The 23292-nt window shown below is 52.8% G+C and overlaps 1 protein-coding gene across 4 annotated transcripts in view; it reads left to right on the top strand.

Annotated features, from left to right (window-relative positions):
- TMCO4 (transmembrane and coiled-coil domains 4) overlaps positions 1 to 22824 on the top strand; it is a 112199-nt gene extending 89375 nt beyond the window's left edge. For all 4 annotated transcript variants that reach the window (XM_061148061.1, XM_061148059.1, XM_061148062.1 and 1 more), the window contains 3 exons: positions 5057 to 5174; positions 11572 to 11689; positions 21678 to 22824. In XM_061148061.1, coding sequence (XP_061004044.1) covers positions 5057 to 5174; positions 11572 to 11689; positions 21678 to 22085 — 644 coding nt within the window. In that variant the 3' untranslated portion in view covers positions 22086 to 22824. The remainder of the gene's footprint in view (positions 1 to 5056; positions 5175 to 11571; positions 11690 to 21677) is intronic.
- The last annotated feature ends 468 nt before the right edge of the window (positions 22825 to 23292 follow it).

Genomic DNA, 23292 nt, shown 5'->3' with positions numbered 1-23292 from the left:
TACCAGGAAGAAAATGTAAAAAAAAAAAAACTTTTTGCATGTATTCTCACCACAAAGGGTTCATACTGCCGAGTCATGGCTTTCTTTCATTCATCCCACAAGTACTTACTGAGCACAGCACCTCTGCCAGGTGATTCCCTGTTGTTGCTCAGTCGCTCAGTTGTGTCCAACTCTCTGTGACCCCAAGGACTGCAGCGCGCCAGGCTTCCTTGTCCTTCACCATCTCCCAGAGTTTGCTCAAACTCATGTCCATTGAGTCAGTGATGCCATCCAACCATCTCATCCTCTGTTGTCCCCTTCTCCTCCAACCTTCAGTCTTTCCCAGCCTCGGGGTCTTTTCCAATGAGTCGGCTCTTCATATCAGGTGGCCAAACTATTGGAACTTTAGCTTCAGCATCACTCCTTCCAATGAATATTCAGGACTGATTTCCTTTAGGATGGACTGGTTGGATCTCCTTGCAGTCCAAGGGACTCTCAAGAGTCTTCTCCAACACCACAGTTCAAAAGCATCAATTCTTCAGTCCAACTCTCACATCCATACATGACTACTAAAAAAACCATACCCTTGACTATACGGACCTTTGTTGGCAAAGTAATGTCTCTGCTTTTTAATATGCTGTCTAGGTTGGTCATAACTTTTCTTCCAAGGAGTAAGCATCTTTTTATTTCATGGCTGCAATCACCATCTGCAGTGATTTTGGAGCCCCCCAAAATAAAGTCTGACACTGTTTCCACTGTTTCTCCATCTATTTGCCATGAAGTGATGGGACCGGATGCCATGATTTTAGTTTTCTGAATGTTGAATTTTAAGCCAACTTTTTCACTCTCCTCTTTCACTTTCATCAAGAGGCTCTTTAGTTCCTCTTCACTTTCTGCCATAAGGGTGGTGTCATCTGCATATCTGAGGTTATTGATATTTCTCCTGGCAATCTTGATTCCTGCTTGTGCTTCATCCAGCCCAGCATTTCTCATGATGTACTCTGCATATAAGTTAAATAAGCAGGGTGACAATATACAGCCTTGACGTACTCCTTTTCCTATTTGGAACCAGTCTGTTGTTCCATGTCCGGTTCTAACCTGCATACAGGTTTCTCAGGAGGCCCATCAAGTGGTCTGGTATTCCCATCTCTTACAGAATTTTCCACAGTTTATTGTGATCCACACAGTCAAAGGCTTTTGCATAGTCAGTAAAGCAGAAATAGATGTTTTTCTGGAACTCTCTTGGTAAGAGAAACCCCAGTAAGACGGTAGGCGCTGAGAGAGGGCATCAGAGGGCAGACAGACTGAAACCACAATCAGAGAAAGCTAGCCAATCTGATCACACGGACCACAGCCTTGTCTAACTCAATGAAACTAAGCCATGCCTTGTGGGGCCACCCAAGACGGACGGGTCATGGTGGAGAGGTCTGACAGAATGTGGTCCACTGGAGAAGGGAATGGCAAACCACTTCAGTATTCTTGCCTTGAGAACCCCATGAATAGTATGAAAAGGCAAAATGATAGGACACTGAAAGAGGAACTCCCCAGGTTGGTAGGTGCCCAATATGCTACTGGAGATCAGTGCAGAAATAACTCGAGAAAGAATGAAGGGATGGAGCCAAAGCAAAAACAACATCCAGTTGTGGATGTGACTGGTGATAGAAATAAGATCTGATGCTGTAAAGAGCAATATTGCATAGGAACCTGGAATGGTAGGTCCATGAATCAAGGCAAATTGGAAGTGATCAAATAGGAGATGGCAAGAGTAAACATCGACATTTTAGGAATCAGCAAACTAAGATGGACTGGAATGGGTGAATTTAACTCAGATGACCATTATCTCTACTACTGTGGGCAAGAATCCCTTAGAAGAAATGCAATAGCCATCATAGTCAACAAAAGAGTCCAAAATACAGTACTTGGATACAATCTCAAAAACAACAGAATGATCTCTGTCCATTTCCAAGGCAAACCATTCAATATCACGGTAATTCAAGTCTATGCCCCGACCAGTAACGCTGAAGAGGCTGAAGTTGAACAGTGCTATGAAGACCTACAAGACCTTCTAGAACTAACACCCAAAAAAGATGTCCTTTTCACTATAGGGGACTGGAATGCAAAAGTAGGAAGTCAAGAAATACATTGAGTAACAGGCAAATTTGGCCTTGGAGTACAGAATGAAGCAGGGCAAAGGCTAATACAGTTTTGCCAAGAGAACGCACTGGTCATAGCAAACACCCTCTTCCACCAACACAGGAGAAGACTCTACATGTGGACATCACCAGATGGTCAACACCAAAATCAGACTGATTATATTCTTTGCAGCCAAAGATGGAGAAGCTCTTTAAAAGTCAGCGAAAACAAGACTGGAAGCTGACTGTGGCTTCAGAGATACATAAATATGTCTCCAGCTTGCTGCCCACCCTGGCTGGATTTGACTGTGTTCTGAACTGTTTTATGAGTTTCAGCTGCTAGTCTCAGTTCAGCAAAAGGCAGCTACCTCTTTGCAGTCGTCACAGCTGTCGGATGGGAGTCACGGCATCCTGGTCGCCCTAGGCGACCTGGTGGGGAATGCCGCAATCCCCCTGCTTGCTGGCCACAAGGGGTCCCAGCCTGCCAGGTGATGGCCCCCGGGGCAGCAGAGCTCCTGAGATGAAGATTCAGCGGGCAGGTGCCCTGAGCGGCGGGCGCCCAGAGAGCGCAGAGCTCCGCCGTTGGTCCTCGGCCCACAGCGGTTGGCAGTGTGGGGGCGATGATAACCCCCCGCGATCGCTGTGCTCTGGGTTGCTGCTGCTGGAGGGGAGCCCAGGGCCTGGCAGCTCCCCGCGCTGGGTTCTGGGCTCAGCTGTGTTCTCACTGCCCATGTGGCCTTCGGCACACCCCCTCCCCTCTGAGACCCCGTGTTTCCTCATCAGCCAAGAGCAGGGTTCAGAATAAAATCTGCAGCCTCGCTGGAAACCCAAGCCCCTGAAATAGCCCTTACGTGGAAGAGTATCTGAGTCATCCTCACCATTCAACACAAACCGCCAGCTTCCTGAAGTTTCATCTTTCTGCCAGATTATCCTCTCCCTGGAAGCCAGGGAGTGACGTCAGGATTCTGTGCCAGGGAATCTTATCTGTCAGAGCCAGAGGAGCACAGGGGTTCTCAGACTCCCATTAGCCTGGAACCCGTTGCTCAAACTCTGACACGCAGCTCAAATGGAAAACACGCACTCTGTTAGAAACGGGCGCCCAGGAAGGGGAAGCACCTGCCCTGTGTCTCTCAGTAGGAGACAGGCGGGGCTGGCTGAGTTGTCCCTCTGGGGCCCACTCCCCAAGAATAACACAGAGCAGGTAACTCCCCAAGTGTAGGGGTGCTCAGGACTCTAAGAAGGAGCTACGTGCTGGGAGGTGGGGGCGCAAGGCAGGCAGGAGGCCCGCCAGCTTCCGCTGTGCATTCTCTGTCCCGGGTTTTTCCCACCATGACTTCATCCCCATAAAGACCCTCAGTTCAGTTCAGTTGCTCAGTCGTGTCCGACTCTTTGCAACCTCATGGCCTGCAGCACGCCAGTCCTCCCTGTCCATCGCCAGCTCCCAGAGTTTACTCAAACTCATGTCCATTGAGTTGGTGATGCCATCCAACCATCTCATCCTCTGTCATGCCCTTCCCCTCCCACCTTCAGTCTTTTCCAGCATCAGGGTCTTTTCCAGTGAGTCGGTTCTTTGCATCAGGTGGCCAAAGTATCGGAGCTTCAGCTTCAGCATCAGTCCTTCCCGTGAATATTCAGGACTGATCTCCTTTAGGATGGACTAGTTGGATCTCCTTGCAGTCCAGAGACCCTCAGGGCAGTATCATAGCCACTGTAGGCTCAGAGAAGCCACTAGTAGGCTTAGAGCCACTAAGCCTTATTAAGTGACCTAGCTCAGAAGTCACTAAGCTGGGATTTGAACCCAGAGCTTTGCAACTACAAAGTGCAGATACTGGCTGTCCCGGGGGATGGCTGTGTGTTCACCCACTCTTTCATTCATACCCTCTGAACCCCGAGGATAGACCAGGCACTGTGCCATACAACTGTGACTAAGGCAAGCCGGAGCCCCGCCCTCCCTGAACCCAGAGGTTAGAGGAGGAGGCACATGAACAAGTGAGACGAGGCCAGAAGGAACCTACAGCTGTCTCGGGGTGGAGAGTGGCGCCTCTCAAAGTGCGGTTCACACGCCCCTGGGTGAGCTGTGGGTTTCCAGTCTGCAGGGAGATCAAAGAGACACTGCTTCTCTGATCTATACTTAGAGGATGGACAGCCACGGGCCAGCCCTCATCCACGGGCTGCACTGCAGGGAGCCCTTGCCTGAAATACCCTGGACCGCTAGGTCAGTGCCGATGCGTCCACTCCACGTCCCGGGACCCTTTCGCCCCCCTCTCCTCTGCACTCCCGCCTTACCGCCAGGCCGTACAGACCCCCAGGGACCTGTTGCAGAGGGAGGCTGTGGTATCTCCTGCCTGGCACATGCAATGAGCCAGGGACCACGAGTCCCTTCTAAAGGGAAACACTCCATCTGAGTCCACGGTCAGTCGTGAGCTTCACAGATGTTGGAAATAGACGTGGGTCCCCACTTGGACTGTGCTACTCACTGGCTATGTGATGCTGAAAATGTCTTTGGTTTTCCTTCACTCTGAAACGGGGATGATGCGTGCTTTATTATTCATTCATTACTTTTTGGCTGCGCTGGGTCCTGGTTGTGGCAGTCTTCCCTTGCTGTGGGGCACAGGCTCGGGAGTTTCGGTGTGTGGGCTTTGTAGGACTAGATCAGGCACCAGCGGGCTTGACCCAGGGCCTGAAACTCGGTGAACAGAAGCCGCAGTATGTGTGTGCGTTTGCGTGTTTGTATGCATGAATGTGTTTGCGCCTGCAAGGACAGGGAAGCCTGGCCTGCTGCAGCCCATGGGACGGCAAATTGTCGGACACGGCTGAACAGCAGTGAGTGCATATGTGTGTGCCTGTGGGTGTGATATCCATCTCTTCCACCACTGTTGGACAGTCCCTCGCAGGACCCGCTGTGGCCAGGGGCGCTGACGACCTTTTCTGGGGTCTCTCTCCAGATTGCCAAGGGATCGTTGAGGACGTCGTCCTGCTGGGCGCGCCTGTGGATGGAGAAGCCAAGCAGTGGGAGCCGTTCCGGAAGGTGGTTTCTGGAAGGATCGTCAATGGCTACTGCAGGTCTGTCCAGACCTCGTGCTCCTGGGGAGGTGACAACCCTGACTGAGCACCTAGTGTCCCCAGGTGTCTGGGGACAGTTTATAGGATGATTCGGGAGGCCAGGCTGGTCACGTGATCTGGGGCAAGAGGTGTGTGGGTGAGTGGGCTGAGGCTGAGAAGCACAGAGTGAGGCCCAAGCGGGAGGTCTGTAATGCTGGCTGATGAGGCATTGTGTGCTGTATTTGTTATTTTCTGGCGGCACTGGGTCTTCGTTGCGGTGTGCAATCTTCTCTTGTCATGGTGCATGAGCTCAGTAGTTGCAGCACGCGGGCTTAGTTGCCCCGTGGCATGTGGGATCCTCGCTCTGACCAGGGATCGAACCCATGTCCCCTGCATCAAAAGGCTGATTCTTAACCCACTAGACCACCAGGGAAGTCCCTCATGTGCATTATTTGGTAGGAAGGGAGTGGGGATTGTCCAGGCTTTCAGAACAATGTCTCGGGGCAGGGATGGCAGCCTTGGGGTCCCAGCACCCACAGCATACGGCAGATCCTCCCGCAAGAGCTGAGGGCTACAAAGGCTGATGGCTGTGGGGCTGAAAAGGAGGCATCCTGGCCGGGGATTTGAGAAGGACTTGAGGGGCTTCAGCCAAGGTGGTGCCCTAGACACTGGGGAGGAAGGGAAGAGCCTACCCCAAAACCCTAAGGGATTCGTATTATTGATTCCATTTTACAAGTGAGAAAACTGAGGCTCAGAGAAGTTAAGTCACAAGGCCAGTTAACTTTAGTTTTGATCTAAGCCCAACCATCCCAAGTGGAACCTGCAACTGAATAGAACAGATCTGCAAAGTCTTTATCAGTTTGATAACTTAGCCTATGTCCAGAGCTAAAGATCAAGATGATCTTTAGCCATGGATAGAGGGCATTAACCTGGACCCCAGAGTTCAACCAATTAGTATAGCTTTATCGTTCATATTCTTTCTTCTTTTCAAACTTTAAACTTTTTATCTTGTATTGGGGTATAGCCGATGAACAAACTGTTTTGGTAGTTTCAGGTAAACAACGAACGACTCAGCCACACATACACATGTATCCATTCTCCCCCAAACCCTATCACTCCTATTCTAAGCTGAGTTCTTAGAATCAGAATATGGTAGAAAGAACAAAGACACAAAGATAAAGGGCCATAATATGTAAAGAGCTCAATCAAATCAAAAAAAAAAAAAAAACTAATTAGAAAATGGCCAGATACATCTCTGGCCATCCAGTGGTAAGACTCCTCACTCCCAGTGCAGGGAGCATGGGTTCAGTCCCTGACTGGGATACTTAAAATCCCACATGCCACATGGTGTGGCCAAAAAAATTAAAAAAGAAAAAAGAGAAAATGGCTAAAAGATATCTACACATAAACATGGGATAAATGCAGTCAATAAACTTTTGAAAAGATATCCAACCTCATTATTAATGAAATATATGCAAACTAAAGTAAGTAAAATACTATTTATCATCTATCACATCATCGAACATCTGAAACATGAAAAACAATCAGGGTTGGTGAAGATGTGGTGAAATGGGCACTGTTATATGCTGTTGGTGGTAGTTGAATTTAGCAAATCCTTTTTGGGGGTAATTGGCAATATCTATCCAAATTTTTAATATGCCAGTCTTCTGATCCCAGAGATTCTGGCTTCTGTGATCCTGCATAAATAGATACTCACATGCACAGAGACGGATGCACAAAGGGGATCCTTGCAGCTTCATTTATAATTAAAAATTAAAAGCGACCCAGTGACCTAAATGACCACAAAAAGGGGCATAATTTATTTTTAAAAAAGCAAGTGCAACAATACATTCTGTTGACCCACTTTCAAAAGAAGAAGTTTCTGTGTGTGCATATATGTATCTGTATGTCTGGAAATGAACAGGGAGGTCCTGAGGGACCATGAGACATGAATAGCAGTGGCTGCCCCTGAAGAGTGCACAGGGCTTGGAAGGAGGGCTCAAAAAAGAGGCTTGTTTCCCTTGACACATAGTTGACTTGCAGTCTTGCATTACTTTCGGGTATATAGCAAAGTGATTTAGTTCCATATGTGTATATATGTATACCTTTCTTAATAAAAGAGGCTTTTATATATATTTATAAGAGAGGCTTTTCAGTAAGGACAGTTTAAGAAATAAGAAAAGAAAAAGAATGGACACAATATTGATGTCAAACAGTCCCTGGTTAAAATCTCGGCTCCATCCTTCACCTCTCAGATGGCTTTGGACAAACAAACCTGAAGCTCAGTATTCCTACCTGTACAATGGGAATAAGAGGCCGTCCTGCACAGGAGTTCTGGGAAGATTAAATGAGATTATGTAGAATGAGGACTGGCAGTTTGTAGGTGCCCAGTAAGCAACATGGGCATATTCACAGCACACGATTTTTTTTTTTTTTTTTTTGGTGTGTTTCATAAACAGCAAAGGGAAAGAATTAAAGTTGCGTGTGTGCAATATGAAAGCAGCAAAATCTTATTAAACCCATCTGTTCTGTTGAGAACCTGAGGCTAATAAGCTTGGGTTTCCATTATTTTGTGAGATCCTGAGCCATCTCTCCAGAGAGAAAAAAGGAGGAGGAAGAGGAAGAAGGAGAGAAGAGGGGAGGAATGTCCAGACCAAAACAATGACTGTAGTTTCTTGATTAAATTAAGCTCCAGCCAGGCATTCACGTTCTTGGCCCCCAAGGACTCTCTAGTTGCAGTGAACTTACTTAAGATGGAGAGTGAGTGAGGGGGTGAGGGGAGCTTCAGGCCAAAGCTACCAAGCTATATACATTTATAAATTTATAACGTACATTAATGAAACTTGGAAGTTCTTCGCCTGCTTGCACACACTCCCGGGAAGCCAACCGGGCTGAGTGGTGCTGCTGCAAGGAACCTGAAGCTCAGGGAGGGTCAGATGCCACGGCCGCACAGCAGAGCCAGGATGTGAACTCAGGTCAGCCCGCCTCCCTGGCCCCCGGGGCATCTGCAGTGAGAGGGTTTCATTCTCCGCTCCAGGGCGCTCCCCGCGTGGTCTCTGCTCCAGCGCCGTGTGGGAGGGGCTGATGTTCGAAGGAGCGGGTGGCGGGAGGGGGCACCCCTGCCCACGGGTGGCTCCAGGCCTGTGAGGACCCAGGGCACGGCCTTCCCCAGGTCCCGGGGTGCCAGTCAGAGGCCAGCTGTGTGATCCGTGTGTCCGCCTGGCCTGGAGCCCTGAGGCCACGAAGGCCTGGCTTGCTGGGCTCCCCACCCCCCAGGGGGTTCACGACTCCACTCGGGAGGCAGGATGCAGGTCCAGGGCCCGGTCCCGCCCTCAACGAGCTCTCTGCCCAGGAAAGGAGAAGGCCGAGGGACGGGCCCACAGAGCATGTGACAGACACCGTGAGGGGAGCGCGTGGCAGGCCCGGAGGGACGGCAGCCACTGATGTCCGGTCGCAGGGCTCGGGTAGGGGGCGCGTGCAGGCTCAGGGTGAAGGGGTGGCTAGGAGCCCGTCAGAGCCGGAAGGAGTAGGCCCAGCAAGAGAGGCCAGGGTGCCTGCGAGGGCCCAGAGCGAGGGGTGTCATTGCACCCATCGTGTGTGAGTGCTGGGTGCACAGTGCGCCCTTTCTGGGCACACTCCTGCCCTCCCCACGAGGTAACTCACAGTGACGAGACAAGGCTCAGAGGGGTCAAGCAGCTTGCCCGAGGTCACACAGCCGGTGGCTGAGAGGGCAGGACTAGCTCCGTGCGGTCCCAGGCGGGGGCTGACGCCAAGTGCAGAGGGTCTGGCAGGCCTCTGCAAACACCACAGAAAAAAACAAAAGCGCTGGTTTCATTCAGCACAGTTTCAAGGCTGTGGAACCGTCTAACACATGATCTTGCCCTGTCTGTTGTCGTTGTTTCATCGCTAAGTCACGTCCAACTCTTGGGACCCAGTGGACTGTAGCCCGCCAGGCTCCTCTGTCCTTGGATCATCCATACATGTGTATAAACAAGTGCAGTTAATATCGTTAAGTAGAGTGTGGTCATAGTTAAGAGGGACCGTGGGCAGGAACGACGCTGACCTTGCCCCTTTATGACCTTCTTTCTGTTTTATCTTTTTGGTTGCCCTGGGTCTTTGTTGCCAGGCACGGGCTTTCTCCAGTTGGGGTGAGTGGGGACCACCCTCTAGTTGCGAGGCACAGGCTTCTCACTGCGGTGGCCTCTCTTGTCGGGGAGCACGGGCTCCAGGCACCCGGACTCAGTACTGTGGTGCTCAGACTCAGTACTGTGGTGCTCGGGCTCAGTACTGTGGTGCTCAGACTCAGTACTGTAGTGCTCGGGCTCAGTACTGTGGCGCTCGGGCTCAGTACCGTGGTGCTCATGCTCAGTACTGTGGTGCTCGGGCTCAGTTGCTCCACAGCATGTGGGGTCTCCCCAGACCAGGGGTCTAACCCATGTCCCCTACACTGGCAGGTGGTTCTCACCCACTGTTCCCCAGGCAAGTCTCTCGTTTATGACTTTCCATGTCAGAACCATTTCAGGGGCCTCCCCACACCCTGTGTTTGATGCACGTGTCTCATGGTTAGTTGATAGAACAACTAGGATCAGACTCCCTCCTCCCATTAGCCATCATTCTGAGGGACACTCTCTTGGGCCTTCAGTATGAGGCTAACCATTGGGATGTGCAAGCATTGCTCTCTGGGGGGAGTTAAGGAGCTTTCTAGAAAAGAAAGCTGGTGGGCAGTGGGAGTCAAGGTCAGCTTCTGAGAGGACAGGGCCGTGGTCGGGTGAGAGTTTAAGGAAGGGGAGGGGCTGCCTGATTTCAGAGCTGGAGCAGAAGGTCCTGGGGGAGCGGGGCGGGGGGATTCAGTGATCGGTGGCCGTGGCGGGGAAGGGGGACCTGGGACGTGGTCCTGCTGGCTTCTGCTTGAGGGACCTGGCAGGTGATTCAGACGATGGAGTCAGGGGGTGGCGGGGACACAGCAGGAGGGTCTGTTGCCTGCATGCGAGTGTGCCAAGTCACTCAGGCGTGTCCGACTCTTTGTGACCCCATGAACTGTAGCCCACCAGGCCCCTCTGTCCTTGGGAGTCTCCAGGCACTAATACTGGAGTGGGTGGCCATGCCCTCCTCCAGGGGATCTTCCTGACCCAGGGATCGGTCCCACGTCTCTTTATGTCTCCTGCACTGGGACGTGGGTTCTTTACCACTAGCGCCACCTAGGAAGCCCAAGGGTCTGTTGAGAGCCCCTCAACTCTGGACCCAGTCCTTCCAGGGGTATCCCGGGTGGTAACCACACAGGCACCCATGTGGTCAGAGACCCCGAAGGGTCAAAACTACCAAGGAGCCTAGAGAGCCCGCCACACCGTGGGTCCTGACAGCTCTGGGGCCTCGCCTGTGGTCAGACAGGCAGGGCAGGGAGCTCTGACTCTCAGCTGACCAGCCCCACATGGCAGGGAGGAAGAGCCCTGCTTTCAAACAAGCGCACAAAAATAATGGACTCGGGGGACCCTGCAAACCAGGGTCAGACTATCTGGACAAAAGACAGCCTGATGTGCTAAGTAGAGTTCCAGTCCTGGAGGCCGAGGGGGAACAGAAGTGTCCACACGCATGGACCTGCTGGGGGACAGGGCCCAGCTTCACCCCAGACAGGGCACAGGGGCTCGCAGGGGAACGCTGACCCATGGACCCTGTAGACCAGGCCTTCTGTGGACACGGCTCGGTGTACCTGGAGAATCGGGCTGCAGCGGGTCCGGGGTTATCCTCTCTCCGGAGTGCAGGGCGGATGTCTGGCTAGGAGTGATGGGGTACAGAGCGCGGGGTTCACAGCACCCCAAGAGCGGAGGAGGAGTGTTGCAGGGCTGTGACCCACCTGGGGGTCACCCTGGCCTCCTAGCGGCTGAGGGCGGGAGGCTGCAGGCCGGGCCTGTCTCAGTCCCTCCCGTTCACAGACAGGTGGAGGGGGGCCCCCACACCCAGAGTCCCAGCCTGCAGAGCATGTGTCCTAGACCCCCGTGGTCCTCTCCCCAAGACAGATGTCCTGCTGCCTCTCTTTGATCTCCCCGGGAGCCCCGGCTCAGCCACCCCGGGGAACTGGAAGCCCACAGCCAGCCGAGAGCGTCCCTCCCAGCCTCGTGCCGATTTCTGGAGAACGGCATGCAGTTCCCGCGTTCATCCACTCAGCAGATAACTGTCTGTTGCTTGTCAGCGCTGTTCTCTGCCCCGGGGGAGCCGGCAGGGAACCAAGCGGCTTCCCCAGAGCTGCCAGGCCGGGCGCTGCTCCCAAAGCATCGGTGCCTGCAGCTGCCCCCGCCCTCCCTGGGCGCAGGGAGCCCCGGTTTCCCGCGGAAGCGCCCACCCCGCCAGGCTCACTGGGGCCCGGCCGGGCCCTCCTGAGGCTGATGTCCACCCCGTCTCACCGCGTCCTCTCCCCCCGCAGGGCGGACTGGCTGCTGAGCTTCGTCTACCGCACGTCCTCCGTGCGGCTCCACGTGGCCGGCCTGCAGCCTGTGCTGCTGCAGGACAGGAGGGTGGAGAACGTGGACCTGTCCTCGGTGGTGAGTACCCCCGTGACCCCTGGGGCCGACTGTGGGGGTTGGGGAGGGCGCACATCTTACTCCAGCCCAGCGACCCACGTCCCAGGGACACCGGCCCCGGCCCGGTCCACCCCAGACGAGAGAGATTGTCAGAACTCACTTGGGAAGAGGTAACTCCGGTTCACAGGCACCATCCCTGTGCCAGGGCAATGCCCCTGGCCCTTGGCACACATCCTCTCTAACCTGCACATGGTCTCAGGGCCAGGCATCATTATCCCCATTTCACAGATTAGGAAACTGAGGCTTAGGAAAGTTCCCATCATACAACTGATAACCTGGATTTGAACCTGCCAAGCCCATGTTCTCGCCCCTACATCACTGCCCTCTTTCCACTCCTCCCCCAACTCCTCCTCCCACGGCCCTCACTCACTCCCCGAGCCTGGATTACTAGTCAGGACAGTCTGTTTCTCCGGAAAGTAACCAGAACAACCAGAGAGCACAGGTGGAAGCATTCAGGCTGGACCAGAAGAGAAGCGCCTGCCTGCCAGGCTGTGAAACCGTGGAGTGGGCTTCCCAGGTGCCACTAGTGGTAAAGAACCCGCCTGCCCGTGCAAGAGAAGTAAGATATGTGGGTTCGATCCCTGGGTCGGGAAGATCCTCTGGAGGAGGGCGTGGCAAACGCCTCTAGTATCCTTGCCTGGAGAATCCCATGGACAGAGGAGCCTGGCAGGCTACAGTCCATAGCGTTGCACAGAGTCAGACACGACTGAAATGACTTTAGCACACACCACAAAACCTTGGGATAGGGAGCTAGGAAGGTGTTTAATTTGTGACAGTATTGCTTCTGTTTGATGTTTTTGGATTTTTGGCTGCAAGGGATGTAGGATGTTGGCTCTCCCGCCAGATACTGAGCCCACACCCCCTGCATTGGAAGGCAGAGTGTGTCCCAAGGCCCCTGACCTCAGACTCATCTGGAGAGTTTATTTAAAATGCGGATCCCAGAGCCCTGAGGCCCAGACCTCCTCCATCAATCTCTAGGTGTGGAGCCTGCACGTCTGCATATTAAACACACTCCCCAAGGACTCTTCCACATCTCAGACTAAGCAGGGCAGACGGTCCAAAGCATTCTTGCTGGGAAATGTGGAGGGGGGGCCCACACCAGCAGCCACACAAACCTAATCTGGGTTTCTAGATCCATTTTTCAGGCTTGAAGGAACCTCGTCCCCCCACTACCTAGAGTTAATAGTAGCTTCATGTACCGACATGATGCCCAGCTCTGCCCTGAGCCTTTTGCAGCGTCCATATGCCCACTGGACAGATGGGCTCACTGAGGCTTTGAGAGGCTGAGGCCGTGCCCGGGGTCACACGGCAGAACACGGCGGAGCAGGACTCGAGCCCAGTCTGAAGCCAGTGGGAGAGCCGCCGGCTGCCAGGAAGGGGAGGGTCGTGGGCTGCAGTTACATCCTCGAGCAAACTCCTCCAGGGGAAGTCCCGCGAGAACGGGAGCTTCAGTTTCCAGTTACTGCACTGCCGGCTGCCATTTATCAACTGCCAAGCATTTCCCAAGCATAAACCAGTTGCCCCAGGTACTGCATGAGCGTGGTTTGAGCCAGCCACATCACCCTGTCTGAAAGCAGGCAGACCAGGCCCCTCCCTGGGCATCTGAAAACTCCCCTGGGGAGGGGTACCCTGGACGACCTTGGCTCCTCCCTTCAGCTTCAGCAGCAGCCTGGCCCAACACACACACACACACACACACACACACACGCTGTACCTCATGGTGGGGGAAGCCAGCCTGGCCCAACACCCCCCAACACACACACACACACACACACACACACACACACACACACACGCTGTACCTCATGGTGGGGGAAGCCAGGCACCCTGACCCCCACCAGCACAGCTCACACCAGGTTGCATGAGGTTTGGGGGTTTTTTTAATTTGCTTTTTAAAGATTTTTTTTTTTTAATGTGGACAATTTTTAAAGTCTTTGTTAAATCTGTTACAGTGTTACTTCTGTTTTATGCTTTTGGTTTTTTGGCTGCAAGGCACGTGGGATCTTGGCTCCCTGACCAGGGGTCGAACCCACAGCCACTGCACTGGAAGGTGACGTCTTAACCACTGGACCCGCCAGGGAAGTCCCTGGTTGCATGTTTGTTAAAGCGGAACTGAGGACTGAAGGGAGGTTCTGGCACAAAAACAAAACTAGAACGTTATCAGGCACTGCCAGCCCCGAAGCTCATGGGCCATGACCTTGCCCTGAGGACCCCTGTGTCTCTCACCCGGCTGCCACCATCTCGCGGGGGCCAACTTGGCCTGGCTCATATCTTCACTCCCCCAGATTCCCAGGGCCCTGGCTCACAAGTGCTGACCCACCAGAGCAAGGCAAGTGAATCAGCCCCGTGTCTTCCTAACTGGCAGCTTTGGATGCGGATGTCGGTCCAAGAATTAGAAGAGTTTTTAGACTCATCCACCCATGACACTGATCACTCCTAGTTCGGGAGGCAGTCGCCCCAGGGCAGACAGGAGCGTCAACCCCTAAAGTCGTCTCTTTAGATCATCTTTACCCCTGAGAGACTTGCTTCATGCGATATCAACCTCACAGGAATCCCGTTGAGTAGGATGTGGGCATCCCCAAGTCACAGACCGGAAAACTGAGGCTTAAGACAATGGGCTCCCCTGGCGACTCAGACCGTAAAGAATCTGCCAGCAATGCAGGAGACCCAGGTTCAATCCCTGGGATGGAAATATTCCCTGCAGTCAGGAATGACAACTCACTCCAGTATTCTTGCCTGGAGAATTCCGTGGACACAGGAGCCTGGCAGGCTATGCTGAGTCAGACATGACTGAGCAAGGCTTGAGATGAGAGACTCACAGAACTGGAGAGTAGATCCGGTCTCTGAAACCGGGTCCGGAGTCTGTGCGATCCACCTTCCTGGGGGAGTGAGGAGAGCTTGGCCAACCAGACCAGGAGACCGCCAGACTCTGATACCCCCTGGCCCGCGTCCAGGGGTCTCTGTCCTGTTTGACGGGATGCCCCACCACGCCAGGGGTCTCCCTCTGCCACAGGAACCAAATGTGAAAAAGCATGGCTGAAATTTCCGTTTCAATGAAAATTTCCTTGAAATGCTACAGAGCCCTTGAAAGAGGCCGATTCTGCCCTGGGAAGCATCCGAATGGGGTTTAGTGGGAAGAGCACTGCCCTTGATGCCAGAGAGGCCTGGCTCCGAATTCGGCCTCTGCTGCTGCTATGCTGGCTGTGTGACCTTAGGCCGGTGGCTTAACCTCTCTGTGCCTCAGGTGCCGCATCCTGGAGACAAGGGCTACCCCTTGCCTTCCAGGGCGCGTGCGTGATGCTTGGTGAGCAGGAGGCCCGCGTTTAACGCTAGTTCTCGCCTCCCCTGCCCCCGTCTCCACCTTCACTTCTGCCCCTGAGACCAGCAGCTGCAGAGATTCCTCTCCAGGCTCAGATGCCTTCATGGCAGCCTCCCAGCTCCTGCCTAATAATAGCTCTTTATCGCATTAGGACGCATCACAGAAAGCAGTGCTTTCCTCCTCTGGGTAATTAGAGGTAATTAGCTTGCCTTCGTGCCGCCCTCCTATTTTCCTTGAAAATTCTTGCTGGAGGAGAGGTTGCTGGCAGCAGAGTCCTCATGGCTGATGTTGGCAAGCAGTGCCGACCCCGTGCTCAGGGCTGAGACCTAAGGACCCACGTGGGCACAGCCCTCTGCGTCAGCCCAGCGGCAGTCACGTGACACAGACCTGGTCTGCAGAGGCTCCTGACCTCAGGACAAGCCTGAGCAGAGGTGAGCTGGAGTCAGGCTCTGTCTGAGACAGAGGGCATCTCTAGGGAATGAAGCAGGCAGAGGCCAGGCCGCCTGACGCTCTTGCAGCCTCTCCTGTGTGGGGACTGCATTGTAGCAAGTGGGGGGCTTCTGCCTCCCCAGGGACTACCTCATGAGGCTTCTTATGGGGCAGAGACCCAGTCAAGGGTTTCTGGAATCTTGGTGTCCCAGAAGAAATGCCAGTTGACTTCTAGGACTTAGCATAGGGCTTGGCACAAAATGGCGGTGGTTTAGTCACTAAGTCGTATCCAACTCTTTGTGACCCCTGGACTGTAGCCCGCCAGGCTCTTGTGTCCATGGGATTGCCCAGGCAAGAATACTGGAGTGGGTTGCCACTTCCTTCTCCAGCAGATCTTCCCAACCCAGGGATCGAAGCCAGGTCTTCTGCTTTGCAGGCAGATTCTTTACCAACCGAGGCACCAGGGCACAAGGATAGACACTCAGCAATAGTAACAACCTCCAGCACGCCAGACACTGCTCTGCCTGGGATGCAGACCTTATGTCACTGATCCCCATAGCTGCCCAGTGAAATAGGATTAATAACCCCATTGTACAGGTATCAATGCAAAGAAATAGAGGAAAACAATAGGGTGGGAAAGACTAGAGATCTCTTCAAAAAAATTAGAGATACCAAGGGAACATTTCATGCAAAGATGGGCTCAACAAAGGACAGAAATGATATGGACCTGACAGAAGCAGAAGTTATTAAGAAGAGGCGGCAAGAATACACAGAAGAACTGTACAAAAAAGATCTTCATGACCCAGCTAACCACAATCACTCACCTAGAGCCAGGCATCCTGGAATGCAAAGTCAACTGAGCCTTAGGAAGCATCACTATGAACAAAGCTAGTGGAGGTGATGAAATTCCAGTTGAGCTATTTCAAATCCTAAAAGATAATGCTGTGAAAGTGCTGCCCTCAGTTTACCAGCAAATTTGGAAAATGCAGCAGTGGCCACAAGATTGGAAAAGGTCAGTTTTCATTCCAATCCCAAAGAAGGGCAATCCCAAAAAATGCTCAAACTACCGCACAATTGCACTCATCTCACACGCTAACAAAGTAGTGCTCAAAATTCTCCAAGCCAGGCTTCAACAGTATGTGAACCATGAAATTCCAGTTGTTCAAGCTGGATTTAGAAAAGCCAGAAGAACCGGAGATCAAATTGCCAACATCTGTTGCATCATAGAAAAAGCAAGAGAGTTCCAGAAAAACATCTACTTCTGTTTATTGATTATGCCAAAGCCTTTGACTGTGTAGATCACAGCAAACTGTGGAAAACTCTTCAAGAGATGGAAATACCAGACCACCTTACCTGTCTCCTGAGAAATCTGTATGCAAGTCAAGAAGCAACAGTTAGAACCAGACATGGAACAACAGACTGGTTCCAAATTGGAAAAGGAGTATGTCAAGGCTGTATATTGTCACCCTGCTTATTTAACTTATATGCAAAGTACATCATGTGACATGCTGGGCTGGAAGAAGCACAAGCTGGAATCAAGATTGCCAGGAGAAACATCAATAACCTCAGATATGCAGATGATACCACCCTTATGGCAGAAAGCAAAAAGGAGCTAAAGAGCCTCTTGATGAAAGTGAAAGAGGAGAGTGAAAAAGTTGGCTTAAAACTCAACATTCAGAAAACAAAGATCATGGCATCTGGTCCCATCACTTCATGGCAAATAGATGGGGAAACAATGGAAACAGTGAGAGACTTTATGTTCTTGGGTTCTAAAATCACTGCAGGTGGTGACTGCAGCCATGAAATTAAAAGAGGCTTGCTCCTTGGACGAAAAGCTATGACCAACCTAGACAGCATATTAAAAAGCAGAGACATTACTTTGCCAACAAAGGTCCGTCTAGTCAAAGCTATGGTTTTTCCAGTAGTCACATATGGATATGAGAGTTGGACTATAAAGAAAGCTGAGCACTGAAGAATTGATGCTTCTGAACCGTGGTGCTAAAGAAGACTCTTGAGAGTCCCTTGGACTGTAAGGAGATCCAACCAGTCCATCCTAAAGGAAATCAGTCCTGAATATTCATTGGAAGGACTAATGCTGAATCTGAAAATCCAATATTTTGGCCACCTAATGTGGAGAACTGACTCCTTGGAAAAGACCCTGATGCTGGGAAAGATTAAGGGCAGAAGGAGAAGGGGACAACAGAGCATGAGGTGGCTGGATGGCATCACTGACTCAATGGACTTGAGTTTTGAGTAAACTCCAGGAGTTGGTGATGGACAGGGAAGGCTGGCGTGCTGCAGTCCATGGGGTCGCAAAGAGCCGGACACAACTGAGCGACTGAACTGAACTGTACAGGTACAGAAACTGAGGCTGCAGGAGGGCATGCTGCGTGTGAGTAGCAGAGCCAGGTGAACCCAGAACCTACCTCGAGCTGGAACTCTTAACCACTGCGTTCATGCTGCCTGTGTTCACACATTTCTGTGGCTTCTTGTCAGTGACCTCCAGCCCTCAGCCATTGAGCCTGTGACGTGGATTATCTCATTGAGTCCTCACAACCAGCCCACATGATGTATGTATCTTTATTAGCCCCATTTTACAGAAGAGGAAACTGAGGCCTGAGAGGTAAAGGCGCCCCCAAGGGGTCTGATAGTCTTGGAAATGGTTGGGCAGATGGCAGCAGCTTTGGTTTGGGAAGTCGAGGTGTCTCTCAAGGCAGGAAGCAGGAAGCCCTGAGGCCCCCTCACCCCACGTGGATAAGCCTGAGCATCTACAAGGTTCAGGGCTGGATGTGGGGTGTCGGCTCCTGCCCTCCCCCACACAGTCTATCAGAACACGGACCGAAGCCGGCAGATGAGAATGATGGCATGTTGTGAGTGTTGTCACAGGGGAGCCCCTGAGAGGGTCCCTAACCAGCGTGGGAAGGCCCCCTGGCTTCGCAACCCCAGGGACATTCAGGCGTCTCCAGGCAGGAGGAACACCTCAGTCAAGGTGGCCAGGGAGGCGGTCTTGGACCGCAACCTTGTCTTTCTGCTGCTCCGAGTCTTAATTGCAGCACCCGGGGTCTTCCATCTTGGCTGTGGCATGCCGGATTTTTTATCTGTGGCATGTGGGATCTATTTCTCTGAGCAGGGATTGAACCCGGGCCCGCTGCATTGGGAGTGCGGAGTCTCAGCCACTGGACCACCAGGGAAGTCCTGAAAACTTTATCCAGCGTCAGCCACAGCAGAATATTCTGCTGCTCAGAAGAGTCTTTTCCCACCCACCTCACTTCTGCTCTCCTGTGCCCCCGGCGCCCTGTAAAATTGGAACTTAGCCAGTTCTTTCTCCCTCCCTGTCTTTGCAGAATAGCAGCTCAGGGGCCAGGGTTGGCTGAGGCCTGGACCAACCTGTGGCCAAGAAAGGCCAGAGCTGTGCATTCTGGGGCAGTTGCACAGTGGAATTTCTATCTGGCATTGGCTGTGGCCACAAATACCTCCTTTCCTTCCTGTCCTGCCTGCCTCCACTCAGCCCTAGTACCAGCCCTTTGCCAACATTGAAAAGGTATAAGGAGGATAAACATCCTTGTTTATCCCTCTGGGTCCAGGTTTCTGCTGGCTGGAATTCAGATGTGATGGCTTGAGCTTCAGCAGCCATTTTGGGTTCCCAAATGGATCAGCCCAGCTAACTCCCTACCTTCTGTCTCTCCTTCCGAGAAAACTAAAGGAACTAGTATTTATGGCGTACCGACTGTGTACCAGGAGCTGCGCCTTATGGTTTGCGTTATTTCTTCCCACCACTCCCATGAGATGGGTGTCACTAACTCTAACTGGGTAATGTCCCTTTTTTAAAAGTGTTTTGGGTCATATATGGAGCAGAATAGTTCCTGCAAAGTCTCAGGCTCTTAAACTCTTTGAGCAGATATTCAAGGTGTGAGGTATCATGGACCCTCCTCCATGACATTTTTACTGATAGAGGAGCTGGTATTCAGAACATTGTACAGACTCACCTCGTTACTAGTAAGAGACAGAGCCAAGTCTAGAACCCCGATTTCTCTGACTCCAAACTTAGGTGCTTCCTAGCACCATGCAGCCACTAATGTCCACCCTCTAGGAAAGGATGCCTCCCTACCTCGACCTCCACCCTGAACCCAGGGATCTGAGAGGCCTCTTCTGTGTGTATGCATGTGTGTGTTTTCACTGAACGGTCTTCAAAAGCAGTTGTACAGAAAAGAGCAAGAAGTAGGCAGGTTCTGGTTATTATGAGAAAATAACAAAACTGTATGGGGAATTGTCTTTTGTGTTCTTGAAAAGTCATTGGAATAACCCACTGTGACTTGTGATTCGAATGGAAACGCTGATGCTACCAGCCGAGCCTTTGTGTAGTTTCTTCAGGTTTTCCCAGTAAGCCTCCCCCTCTGTTTTCCTGTCTTCTTCTTAAACAAAAACCTTCCTCTTCAGTCTTGTGCTTGCCTTTGGCACTAAAGCAGGCCCCCTAAGCTGGCTGGGGAGAGCGTGAGGCTCTGTTTCAGGGAGAAGATTTGAGCGAAGCAGCTTCCACATTCAGCTTCTCAACCACCGCACATAGCTGCGCTTGTCACATGCTGCCTGTCCTTAAGCAAACCACCGCCCCTCTCTGGGCTTCTCTTCTTTCATCTGTAAAACGAGAATGATTTTTAAGGTCTTCCCCACCACACACTTGATTTTCCATGAAGAGAGAATGGATTCAGAGCCCAGCTCTGACATCTGTGTGACCCTGGGCGGGTCCCTTTATCTCTCTGCCTCAGTTGCTTCATCTGCAGTTAGCAGCCAATACCCGTCAAAGGCGTATAGCCAATAAATGTATTTCCTCCAATGTATTAAGGACCCACTGTGTATCAGGTGTTGTCCATCATCACGGTTAGGCATCGGCACTCCTGTTACACCCCTGTTTTTCGCTGACAATATCCCAATACAAAAACAGAGAAGTCTCTTCTGTCAGGAAGGGAGCAGTTACTTCTTGACCCTTGTGTAAGATTCTGTCCATATAGAGGCCCAGATGAAACACACAAGAGGTGATGCTGCCACAGAGGAAAAGGCCAGAAGAGGCATTTCAGGGCTGGTGTAGAGGCGCCACAGCCTTCAGGGGCCAAAATTCTCTGTCTTGCTACTCTACCATCCTTACGTGGCTCACGATGGCTGCTGGAGCCCTGGCCATCCCGTCTGCATTCCAGCCAGCAGGAAAGAGGACATAGGGAGAAAGCAGAGCCACTCCCCCTTTTAAAGAGACTTCCAAGGAGCACCGAATAATGCTGTGCTTCATCTCATAGGCCAGAGCGCATCACCACAGTACACTCACCGGCCAGGGAGGCTGGAGAATATGCCCAGCTATCACATGTTGTTCTTATGACCAAGGGGAAGGAGGAGAGTGAACTGTGGAAAGCATCTTGCAGTCTTTCCAGCCGTAGCTCTATCTTCGATTTCAGAACTGTTCCTGGGGGAACCTTCAGAGCAGCCCTCTGGTCACTGTCCCCACTTTACAGCGGAGGCAAGTGGAGGGCAGAGGGATACAGGCCTTGGCCATGATCCCTCAGCTGGTGAGCCACAGAGCCCTCCCACTGTAACCTAAAGCTGCAGGCAGAGAATGGGGACTTCCACTCCAGACTTCTGTCAGGAGGGTCTTTCCTGCCCCCACAGGACCCAGACTCTGTAGAGAAGCTTCCTTTTGTTGTTCAGTCACCTAGTCATGTCTGTTTGTGGACCGCGGCACACCAGGCCTCCAAGTCCATCACCAACTCGTGGAACTTGCTCAAACTCATGTCCATTGAGTCAGTGATGCCATCCAATCGTCTCATCCTCTGCCACCCGTTCTTCTCCTGCCTTCAATCTTTCCCAGCATCAGAGTCTTTTCCAGTGAGTTGGCTCTTCAAATCAGGTGGCCAAAGTATTGGAGCTTCAGCATCATTCCTTCCAATGAATATTCAGGGTTGGTTTTCTTTAGGATGGACTGGTTTGATCTCCCTGCTGTCCAAGGGACTCTCTAGAGTCTTCTCAAGCTTCATTTATTTTTATTTAATAAATTCTAGAGCAGCCTTGAACCCAGAGGCTTCCCACTCACTCTGGATTGGAGAATCATTGAGGGTTGGAGTTACGGTGTTGGCGGTGGCTTGGCTGACGACACAGGGAGGGGCCCAGGGGTCCTGGGAGGTCTGGGCTCTGCGGTGCTCACTTCCTGCCTTCCTGCAGGTCAGTGGCCACTTGGACTACGCCAGGCAGATGGACGTCATCCTGAAGGCCGTGGGCATCCGCACCAAGCCCAGCTGGGACGAGAAGGGGCTCTTGCTGGCCCCAGGCAGCCTGCCCCCAGAGGAATCCCGCCGGGCGGCAGCCACCTCTTCATCAGATCAGACCACCAATCAGGATGGGCAAACCCAGGGTCCCATGTCCAGAGACACCCCCAAAGCAGCCACACCCCCTGACCTCAGCCAAGCCCAAGTGCCAGCAGGACTGGACCAGTCTGAAGGGGCCCCCCTTCCTGCTGCTACCAGCCCTGCTGAGAGCCCCCCTCTCTGCAGCCACGGCCTGGGCGCCAGCCCACTGGGCTGCCCTGACTGTGCCAGTGAGACCCAGGGGCCCTGCCCAGGGCTGGTCTGACCCCAGGAGAGTCCCAGACCCCTACATGGAGCACTCTCTTACCCCACTCCACCAGCTGCCCCGCCACGAGCTCTGGAGATGGGGAATCTCCGCCACTGCCTTTGCTAAGTTGAGGACGTTCGTACTGGAAGGAGAGGGGGGGCTTGTAAGGAGACACTGTCCCCTCCCCGAGGAATGGAGGCCAGAGCTCCGCAGAGTCAAGCCAGCACAGTACGGAGCCCTGGGGCTGAACCGGCCGGGCGCCTCCTGTGCTTCAGGTCAGTGCTGGGGGTCTGATTGCCCGCCCGGAGCTCTCTGGAGCCACCCTGCCACGCTCTCCAGCCTCAAGAGCCTGGTGTCCGGCCGCCCCTCCAGCCGCTGTCCGGGGCTGTACTCCAGCCCACAGGCACCGCGGAAGCACCTGCAGAGCAGGTCCGGGGGAAGCGGACAGCTTACCCTCTCTGCCCCTAGGAGATCCGATGGGATGTGCCGCATGCAGCCATCCAGGCTGAGCCCTGCACAGCCACGGGAGCGGCCATCAGAAACATGTAACATGAAGGCCCGCCCCCCTGAAGTTATGCCACATGGGGGCCTGAATATAATTGTTCCAGAGCAGGGTGAACAAACGCTGGATCGGCAGGCAGTGTGGACAGAGACTGGGCCTGGGACCAGAAGGAAGGATTTGGGGACAGGATATCCTATGGCAGGAACAGAGGTGTGATGATCATAATATATAATAATAATCGCTACCGTTTATTAAGTGTTTACCGTGTGCAGAGCGCTTTACATGGATTGTCTCAGTTGACCCTCATAACAACCCAGTGAGGTAGGTACTAGCATTGCCTTCATTTTCACTGTCAGGCCCAGAGCGTTTAGGGAAGCTGCCGAGCTCACACAGGTGATCAGTCTCAAAACCCAGCCAGTTAACCTCCAGGGCCCATGAGTGCATCCCTGCAACCTTCCTCCTTGGGCCTCCCTCTGCCCTGAGTGACCGAGCCAGAGACGCTCCCCCTCCCGCGCTGTGCATTCGGGGAACCCGAAGCCCAGCAGAGAAGACTGACAGACCCGGGGGAGGCAGCTGGGACTGGAGAGAATCGGGGCGTGCCGGAGCGGAACTGGTCCACAGCGGGGTGTGTGTTCGTTCCTTCAGCACATGTTCACAGAGCCCCTGCTGCTGTTGGTCCAGACGCTCATGTCTCCCGTGGAAGACCGATGCCCCGAGAGAGGA

This window comes from Dama dama, chromosome 8, assembly GCF_033118175.1.
Source record: "Dama dama isolate Ldn47 chromosome 8, ASM3311817v1, whole genome shotgun sequence".
Classification (NCBI taxonomy): Eukaryota; Metazoa; Chordata; class Mammalia; order Artiodactyla; family Cervidae; genus Dama; species Dama dama.
This window is presented reverse-complemented; position numbering and strand designations above follow the sequence as displayed.